The sequence below is a fragment of the Pollicipes pollicipes genome, unplaced genomic scaffold (genome assembly GCF_011947565.3).
Source record: "Pollicipes pollicipes isolate AB1234 unplaced genomic scaffold, Ppol_2.1 Scaffold_2555;HRSCAF=2994_pilon_pilon_pilon, whole genome shotgun sequence".
Classification (NCBI taxonomy): Eukaryota; Metazoa; Arthropoda; class Thecostraca; order Pollicipedomorpha; family Pollicipedidae; genus Pollicipes; species Pollicipes pollicipes.
The window spans coordinates 13498126-13508125 of NW_023596136.1; the positions used below are offsets into that span (position 1 = coordinate 13498126).

General features: G+C 63.8%; 1 protein-coding gene across 1 annotated transcript in view; it reads left to right on the forward strand.

The window, feature by feature from the left end:
• Positions 1 to 3794: 3794 nt before the first annotated feature.
• The window catches only part of LOC119098281 (cysteine-rich motor neuron 1 protein), a gene marked incomplete at its 5' end in the record, with an annotated part of 36151 nt that continues 29945 nt past the window's right edge, over positions 3795 to 10000 (forward strand). The window contains 1 exon segment of the mRNA XM_037221205.1: positions 3795 to 3968. Coding sequence (XP_037077100.1) covers positions 3795 to 3968 — 174 coding nt within the window.

The following is a 10000-nucleotide window of genomic DNA, read 5'->3' on the forward strand; positions in this document are numbered from 1 at the left end:
TGGGGATGTCACCGGCCTGTGAGCCGCCACCGTCGGCCTCAGAACGCGGGGATGTCACCAGCCCGTGAGCCGCCACCGCCGGCCTCAGAACGTGGGGATGTCACCAGCCTGTGAGCCGCCACCGCCGGCCTCAGAACGTGGGGATGTCACTAGCCCGTGAGCCGCCACCGCCGGCCTCAGAACGTGGGGATGTCACCGGCCTGTGAGCCGCCACCGCCGGCCTCAGAACGCGGGGATGTCACCAGCCTGTGAGCCGCCACCGCCGGCCTCAGAACGCGGGGATGTCACCAGCCCGTGAGCCGCCACCGCCGGCGACACGCTTGTCCGTTTGTTGGGACTGTAAGCCACAGGTATGTCGATCTCTCGTAACTGTTGCCGGGATTTGTGATGTTCCAAGGTGGCAACTGCCTAGACTTTTATCAACCTTCGCCGCGAACAACCTTGATATGAGTTTTCGAATTCTCCTAATCAGTGCAGATGCATTCCGGAGCGCGTGCCTGCAACTGCAACCGGATGCCCGCAGGCGATTCAGAGGTCACGTGTGTTGACAGGTTTCGTCACTGGCATGTCACCAGCTGACTAACCGGTGGCGAGACTGATGTAGGCACCGGCACGGTCGCGCCGTGACCTCGGCGCCGATCGAGGTTCCAGGCGCGCTCACGGTCGCTCCGCACGGTCTCGGCGAGAGGCGCGGCGCAGCGGTGACAGACGCGCCGACAACGCCAACACAACTAACGTCGTAGCAAGCCGCGACGTCGGTTGTGCGCACCAGTGAGAGCAGCCAGGGCGGTCATAGGCGAGTCACTTCAGCACCAGTGCCACCGACGAGATGCGCGACCTGGCCGACCGATCATGAGTCGTGCGCGGGCTCTGACCGCGACACGACAGCCTCCAGCCCTGCGGCTCCCCGGGGGGACACTCGTCTCCTCCGCGACCTCCCGCTGCACCTCTCGCCGCCGCGGGTGGCCCAGCCCAGGCGTGCCTCGCTGCCGCGGCTGGGTCATCCTGCCGAGCATCAGACGGCAGCCGCGCCACTCTGAAGACGGCCGCACCGGTCCGACACTGGCCGGGATGGCCATGTTGAGGCGGTGATGGTGTCGGTCTGTGGCCGGCCGGCCAAGGTCCAGCCACGCCACGGCCGCACCTGCTGTTTAGCGAACCGGCCAGAAGCTGTCCGCCGCCCCTGTATCTGCGGCCCTTATCTAATCGGCGCTGGACCGGCGCCCGCGTTGTCGCGGCAGCCGCCACAACAAACCCCGGCCACGCCACGGGCTCTGCAGCGTCGCGCGGACGGCGCGTTCCCGCGGCTGCCTGGTCAGGCGGACCTGTGGCGGTGGCGCTGCATGTCCTCGGGGGTGGCGCACAGCGGGCGCCGCCGTCGATGGTTGTTGGCCTGTCGATGGTTGTCGGGTGTCGATGGTTGTCGGGCCGTCGATGGTCGTCGGTTGTCGATGGTCGTTGGTTGTCGATGGTTGTCAGCCGTCGATGGTCGTCGGTTGTCGATGGTTGTTGGCCGTCGATGGTTGTCGGGTGTCGATGGTTGTCGGCCGTCGATAGTACGTCGGTTGTCGATGGTCGTTGGTATGTCGATGGTTTGTCGGGTGTCGATGGTTGTCGGCAGTCGATGATCGTCGGCCGTCGATAGTCGTCGGTTGTCGATGGTCGTCGGTTGTCGATGGTCTTCGGCCGTCGATGGTCGTCGGTTGTCGATGGTCGTCGGTTGTCGATGGGTCGTCGGTTGTCGATGGCCGTCGGTTGTCGATGGTCGTCGGTTTGTCGATGACGATGGTTGTCGGCCGTCCCTGGTTGTCGACGGGACTATTAAACCGTCATTCAAGCAATCGAACAGGACGCTGTACCGAACGCGCGGGTGGAAGGCTCGGTGAATGGAGGTCGCTCTGCAGGTGCGAGCGCCATTATCCTCCCTTTCTCGCACCAACGCCGCGGACGTGGGCTGGTGATTGCCGGTCCTGTGGCCGGCAGGTGGCTGTCACAGCGACGGGCCGGCGAAGAGACAGACAGCACACATGCCGGTGCCACACCAGCCCTGAGGCGCGGGCCGGCCGGAGCGAGTGACGCATGCCGCTCGCGTGCCTGTCAGTTTTGTCGGTCCTTGCAGAGGCTAGTAGTTTGTTCGTGAGCCGACAAGGCGCTCCTGGTGAGCCCGACCAGGTCGTTCTGCGTCGTGTCGTGAGCCCGCTCTGGGGCCGTCACGACGGCAAGCGTCCGTGTCGCCGTCGTCACGGCTGGCGAGAGCTCACCACAGCCGGCTGCGACTGGAGTCAACACCTGAGGCGCAGGCGAGGGCTTCTGGCCTGTCACCAGCGTGTCAAACTCGGGAGAATTGAAATTCCGCTGTGTGACAGCTGGAATCTGACATCGGATCCTCCGCGATGGGCAAAAACTGTTTGAAACCCTGATCGATTCACGGGCTCTGTGTGGCCACCCGGGACACCAGTGGCTGCAGCGATGGGATACGTCAATAAATATCTCAAAACTCCAAGCGGCCTCAGCGCCGAGTCTGGCAAGCCTACTGCCTTGCCAGCTCCGCAGGGGCGTCCACAGTGTCCGTGATTGTGGGGCTCTCCCCAAGAACCCGGCAATCCACCCTCCCTCCCAAATGCAGTCGACACCGCTGTGTGACCGGCTGTGGCGCTGCCGGCCGGGCTGGAGGTTTGACTGACGTCCTGAGAGCGGCCCTGCGAAGGAAGCGGGCCCCCAGATCAGACGGCGGCCGTTGCAGGCCCCGTCCACACCATACATCTTCGTCGCTGCCGCCGCGTGATGGACGAGGAGCTGCAAAACTTTCTCTTGGTCTGATGGGCGCGGTAATTATGTTGCACAGAGTTGAGGCTTGTGCAGGATGAGCACCGCGGCTGCCCTACATGGTGCAGCTGATGGACTTGTGTTGTTCGGGGGATGGTCTCTGCACTGGGCGCCGACAGAGACCACCGCATGGGTGGCGCTGCCCGCTCGTTGGTACGTGCCGCTTCTCCTTTGGCATTTCTGGCTAACTACGAGACTTATATGGACTAGCGCGAGCGTAATAAACGTTCGAGCCCAATACCTGTGGGGAGTGGCCCCTGAAAACTATATCGGTCTCATTCGTCGGCAAGCGCGGTCTGACAAGACTTCAGGATAATCTCGCATGTTCACATCATGGCCAAAGGCGTTTGTTGTGCTTCGGGTGTGGCAATACCCCCAGACCGTGAGACGGCAGGCTTCCCCGCACTGCGCCGGGTAAATCTCGCATGGCGCCCGAGTCAGACGCACTGACGCAGGTCATGCTCTGACGGCGCCGGTCCGGGCGGGCGGTCCGGGTCACTCCGGTCGCCTCCACACCCCCGTGGCGTCCGGTGCCGCCGCCTGTCAGCCGCCAGGCGGCGCCGGGCTGCGGCGGCCTCTTTCAAGTCCGGCGGACTGCTCACTGCCTGGTTTACGAGCGGTCCGAGAGCTGTGTCGCGCGCTGACATGGACAGCGGACGCCGACTGCGCGAGCCTTGAGCGCGTTTCTCTGAAGAGGCCCAGCCGAGATCGTGCGCCAAGCTGGCTCGCCGAGCCGCTAAAGCCACGCTCGCTAAGCACGCGGGCAGTTTCACCGCGAGCTTTACTGTGTTGCAGAAGATGCATGTGTATGTTGTAAAATCCGCGTGAGTGCATTAAACGACTCTCCCACGCTGTTGACAAGCAGCATAAAAGCTGTGCATCAGCCGGCTGAAGGCGCAGGCTGCCGATGAGCGCGGGCTGCCGTGTCCGCGTCCCGGCCGCGTCCAACAAGTGTCCTCTGTCGCCAGGCCGTGAGACGGACTGCCAGTACTGCCAGCTGATGCTGGGCACGTGCGTGTGCTCGGACGTGCCCGACTGCCAGCTGCCGGACGTCTCAGCTGACCCGACCTCGTTCACCAGCCGGCACGAATGCGAGCAGGCGGCCGCGCGGCCGGCGCCCGCCCCCAGCCTCCCACCCACAGGTCAGTCGGGGCCGAGGGAGGTGAGGGGGGCCGGGTACCAGCACGGAGCAACTGAGATGTCACATACCAGCTGGTGTGCAGTCACGGGCCAGCTGAGGTGTAGCTGCAGATCAGCTGTGAAAGGTCACAGGTCAGCTGCGATGGTCACTGGTCAGCTGTGATGTGGTCGCAAGGCAGCTGTGATGCGGTCACGGGTCCGCTGTGATGCGGTCACGGGTCAGCTATGATAGTCACAGGTCAGCTGTGATGCGGTCACGGGTTGGCTTTGATAGTCACAGGTCTGCTGTGATGCGGCCGCAGGTCAGCTATGATAGACACAGGTCAGCTGTGATAGTCACAGGTCCGCTGTGATGTGGTCGCAGGTCAGCTATGATGCGGTCACAGGTCAGCTGTGATGTGGTCGCAGGTCAGCTATGATGCGGTCACGGGTCCGCTGCGATGCGGTCACGGGTCCCCTATGATGCGGTCACGGTTTAGATGAGATGAAGCTACATGTCGGCAGTACGGGCCCGCTGTCATTGCGTCATTCATGGAGAAATGCCGCCAATCTCATCATTGTCGCACCCTCAGACACGAGTGCACTCCATTCCATTGACCACTACGCCACTCAGCCTCGCTCCATCGTACTCAATTCTACTGAACTCCAATCAGCTCAGCCGTACTTGGTTGTCCACAGCTTTGCTCTGATCTACTTCACTCTTGTCGCTCGCCTCGCCTGCAACCTCAGCATGCTGTATACCACTACGCTTCACTCGGCCCGCCCCCTCAGCCCCAGTACACCCCTGAACCCATGCTGCTGCCACGAGCCGGACCAGAGAAGGCTCAGGTCCGACACGCTATCTGGTATGCGTGTCGGCATACCCTCACCGCAGAGCCCCCTGGAGGTGGACTACATATGGCCACGCGGCCTGATCCGCCTGAACACCGGCGTGGTGGGGCCTCCCCGGACAGGTTGCAGCCCTGCTTGCTGATGCCTCCCGGGCGTCGCCCGGACAGGCCGGTTTGTCGGGTCGAGCGACGGCGCGCGACGGTCGCCGACCGCTCTGAGTTACGCCCCACGTCCTGTCCTCGTCGCAGCGCTGTCGGCCGCGGCGCGCGGCGCAACGTGCCGTGAACTCCTCCCGCAAACACGCCGCCACAAATCGCGTAGCTGTCGGCGCGGCTCGGCGGCCGCGGCCGTCGACGCGGCATTCCGGCGCCATATCCCACACATGGTCATAAACAAAGTGTAAGGCGAGCCGCGCTAATGGGAAGGCGGCGACGCTCTTAACCTATATCGCCGGATGATAGCGGCCGCGGAGCAGGACCGCGCCGTGCGCGCCGACCGAGAAACGTGCGCCGACGCGGTGCTATCTGCTGATTCATCGGCGCTCTCGGTGCAGATGAGAGCGCGCCACAGATGCCGGCATTCGCCTATCACGCCGGGTGCCGGCGCCAAACACCCAAACAGCGAGCCGGCACTGATTCCATCCTGATACGCTCACCGCTGGGGGCGGCACGCCACAGCGCAGATGCTCACCTCACAACACAATCATGGCGCCAAGTCGGAAATGGCGGCTTGACGGTCCGTCCACAGCGCCAGAGCCGGAAAAGTCAGCCGCGGCTGTAGCCCTTGCGAGTACGGCGTGGTGGCCGCCAGAGGTCGGCCCCCGCTTGACTGCGCTGCCCGCCAGGCTCGGCGGCCGTTTCTCACTGCGTCGATAGCAGAGGGATTTGTCGGCTGGCATGCTGCCGATGGCCTGTTACCCAGGGCGGACAGCCGATTTGTCTCGGTTCTCTATCCCATTTTAACGGGGGGTCGGCCGCTTTTACATCGTCGTTTGTCGGGTCTGACGCCCCGTTCCCGCCGTATTCAGAACCGCTGAGGATTACGGCCCAGTCGATTCGCCCGAAGCCCCCAATCCCGCAGGGCTCCGGCAAACTGGCGCCGCCACACACCGAGCGTCGGATGGGCTGACAGCGTATTTATCTGGCCGGCTGTATCCGGTTATATCGGGGCCGGCGTCGGCCTGTTTGTCGCGGCCATACGTTCGGGAGCTGTCGGTCTCTCCCATACATCCAGCCGGGCTGTCAATTAGCCTGGCCGGCGGACGCGGCCGGCCAGAAACAACAAGCTGTTTGTTCTCTCAGGTGTAAGCTCGGTGGCCGGCGCGCGCCCCGCTGCCGCGGCGCGAGGGCGGACCACACGCGGGGGCGCGACGGGCGGCCCGCTTCGCCGTCACTTGGTGTCAGCGGCGCTGTTTGTGGACACGACAGCGCCAGTTGCACGCCGCCTAGCAACGAGTTGGCATCTTGCGCGGCCCAGTGCCAGCCTGTTTGGAGTGTTATTTAGACTAGAAAATTGGGCCGAATTTATGTGAATGAAAACACGCCAGTGGTATGGCCTTCATTCATATACCGCATTCTCTGGTGAACTTGTCTTGTAAATGTGTTTTGAGTTCAGGTTACGTCTTTAGCATGCGTTTGGAGGATGTTAACAAATACGCATTCATAACCGTGCGATATGTCAGCTGGACGACTTATCTATTCAAGTTCGTCGCACAACGCAAAAGTTGGCAGGGTGGTGCACCCTGGTCACTGTTTCGTGCTTCTCTACCGGGCGTCTTCACACGGGCAGCCGAAAAAGTATGGAGGGTCGCGACGCTGAGCCCACGTCCTGCCGTTGCTCCTGTCATCCCCGTCTCGCTGAGCGCCCGTCCTGCCGTTGCTCCTGTCATCCCCGTCTCGCTGAGCCCACGTCCTGCCGTTGCTCCCGTCATCCCCGTCTCACTGAGCGCCCGTCCTGCCGTTGCTCCCGTCATCCCCGTCTCACTGAGCGCCCGTCCTGCCGCTGCCCTCGTCATCCCCGTCTCGCTGAGCGCCCGTCCTGCCGTCGTCTCTGTCAGTGCTCCTGTCACCGAGACCGCGTCCGTTGCCGTCTGGCCTGGGAGTCCAGCTGCTGCGGGATCCGCACCGGCGCCGGGCCGAGGCCGAGCCTCTGCACGGCTGCAGGCGCCGCGCCGACGCCGGCGCCACGGCGTTTCATGCGGCCGCCAGCCCGTATCACAGGCGGCGCGGTGTAACATGCACGCGTGACTGACCAGCCGGTGTGAGGCTTCACACTTTCCTCCGCGGCGTGGTGCGGCGCGGGACGCGGTCACGCGTTAGCAGACGGCGCACAGGCCGGCGCGATGGTCGGAGATGGCCTGTTAAGCGCGGAGGCACTGCGATGACAGCGGTGTAACGGGCTTATCTTGAGCTGGCCCTGCGTGGATTAAGCACTCGTTAAGTGGATTTGCTGTACGCAGGCGCGTGAAGGCTGTTCGCTCTCTCGAGATGGCCTCGGTTTACGACCGCCTTTACAGGCTCTGGCCGGGGTACTCCATCACACGCGACTACCGCAGCCGATGAGACGTCATTTGTTGTATTTAATTGATATCTTTCGCAACCTGTTACGGCGTTTACCGCCTCCTGCGCTCACGGGCACATACATTTCAGTCAGCATCTAAGCGACATCTGTTGCACGGTTTAATCCGCGCTCGGGCGCGCCGTTGTGTATCACCCCACCCCCATCCGTCTATGGCGACGGACAGCGGGCGGCAGCCGGGCCTCTGCCGGCCACGCCGCGTCCCCGTGCTTCGCTCGGACGCCGACCCGCCCACGTGCCGGCACCGCCTCCTTATGTGGTGCCCGCGCGCCGGCCGGCCGGGCCTGTCGGGCTCAGTAATTGGGCAGCTAGTCGGGGCGAGGTCAGCGTCTGGCTCCCCATGCGCTCCAGCGGTCGGTGGTGGTGGCCACTGTCGGCGGTCGAGCTGAGGCGGTCCGCGCCAGACCGCGCGTCCCGCACATTGCACGGCGCTGAACGTCCGTAACTTCCGGTCCGTGAGCCCCCACAAGGTGGTCTGCTCCGCGCCGCTGCCGTCCATCCCATTCTCAGCTGAGCTTTGTTCTCATCTGCGTGTGAACCCTGTTCTCATCTGAGCTTTTTTACGGGGGTTGTGCTCTCACCTGAGCTATGTCCTCACTGGAGCTGTGTTCTCACCTGGGCTCTGTCCTCACCTGACCCTGTCCACACCCGAGCTGTTCTCTCATCAGAGTTTTTCCCACGGGAGCCCTGGCGCACCCCCGTCCGGCTGTCAGGCGCTGCCGGTTTTTCGGCCGGCCGCCGAGAGAAAGCGGCCGGGTGGGGTCAAAGCCGGCCGCCTCCGGTCGGGTCCACCCGGCGCCCTTGGCCATCGCTCGGGCCTCTGCGGCACGCCTCCCGACCAATCACGCTAATCATCATCAGCGCGGGATGGGTCGGGCTCACGCGGCAGCGCGGCGGCCGCGCTCGCCGGCCGCCGCCGCCGGGTCACGGCGTCGGCGCCGGCGGGCCGGCCGTGAGGCGCTGATCGGCACGTCCCGCCCCGCACGGCCGGGTCGTGACACGGGCAGGTGCAGGCCAGGCGGCACGAGCCTTGGCGAGCACGACCTTGCAGCGAGGTTTCCTGCGACGCGTGGAGGGGATGAGATTGGACGGTGGGGAGCCTCACAAGCTTGGCGAACGCGACGGACACCTATAACAGTGGTTTGGTTTGGTCTGATTTGTTCTATTGCGGATAGCGCGACTTGCCTGGCGCGGCATCGAGTCGACGTGCATGCACGATAAGTTTATATGTCGCCTCGTTTGTAGGCTGTGATTTAGTGCAACGTACGACTGAATGCCTGCACGCGCTGCTGCCTTGCAAAGGGGCCGCCGTGGGATGACACAAGTGATGCGGGCGGTCGCCTTGGGATGACACAAGTGATATGAGCTGACACCGTGAGATGACAAGTGATACGGGGCTGAGCCTGCCCGAGTGCCTGACTGCACTGTATGATCAAGCATTACATCACTCTCCACGTCCAGCGTACATTACATCCAAGTCGAGCTGACCTCTAAAGTTCCCGGTGATTTCGTGCGAGCTCAGCACACTCCTCGACCTAATCGCACGGCGGTCGTAAATGTCTCCAGCTGGACGTTTTCAGTGTTCTGCTGGCAAAGTGAACCCCCAACCCCCACCTCCATCCCCCCCCCCGCCCCGCGAACCCTCGATAAGGCCCCTGTCAGCCGGGGTCCAGCGTCGTGATCTCAACTGATCGGCGTCGTGATTTCAGCTGATCGGCGTCGTGATGCCGTCTAATGACTCCCCGTCGGGGCGGGTGCCGTCCGCACCGGGGCCGCAGTGATCTACTGGAGTAAACGGCAGGGCTGGGTGCCGTCCGCACCGGGGCCGCAGTGATCTACTGGAGTAAACGGCAGGGCTGGGAGCCGGCGGCTCGGGATGCCGTCTGAAGGCTCTCCGCTGGGGCGGGGGCCGTTTGCACCGGGGCCGGGATGGTTCACTCCCTCCGCACCGGGCGGCCGGGATGGTTCACTCCCTCCGCACCGGACGGCCGGAATGGTCCATGCCCTCCCCAGCGGGCGGCCGGAATGGTCCATGCCCTCCCCAGCGGGCGGCCGGAATGGTCCATGCCCTCCCCAGCGGGCGGCCGGAATGGTCCATGCCCTCCCCAGCGGGCGGCCGGAATGGTCCATGCCCTCCCCAGCGGGCGGCCGGCTCTCATCCGAGCCCGGTCGCGAGGCGGAGGAGCGGGTAGGCCGGCCGGCGACGGGCTGCCGGGCGCGGGGCCAGACGATCGCGTCGGACAGGTCAGGCTCTGGCCGGGTCGCGCCACCCCTGCCGACGGCCCCTGTCCACACGCTGTGCCGCTCGCGCCGGCCCTGACCCGCAGGGAGACTCGGCTCCTTGAGGCTCGGTGTGCCACCTCGAGGCGGCGGCTCGTGTCGTCATTTTCTTGCCGAGGTTGTTGGCATAGTCCTGCACGCTCTATAGTGCACTGCACGGTCCACGGCAGTCCTGTCCTAGCCTGAACGGCTCATTGTTTGACATTGGAACTTTAAAAGTTCCAGGCATGATTCAGATGTAGGTAAGGCTAAATATAGCCATAGGTGTCCAAGTTCTATGGATCTTAAATCTTAAAATCTGTGAAAGGGAAATGTGGGTTTGGTATGCGTGGTTAGACAGTAAGAG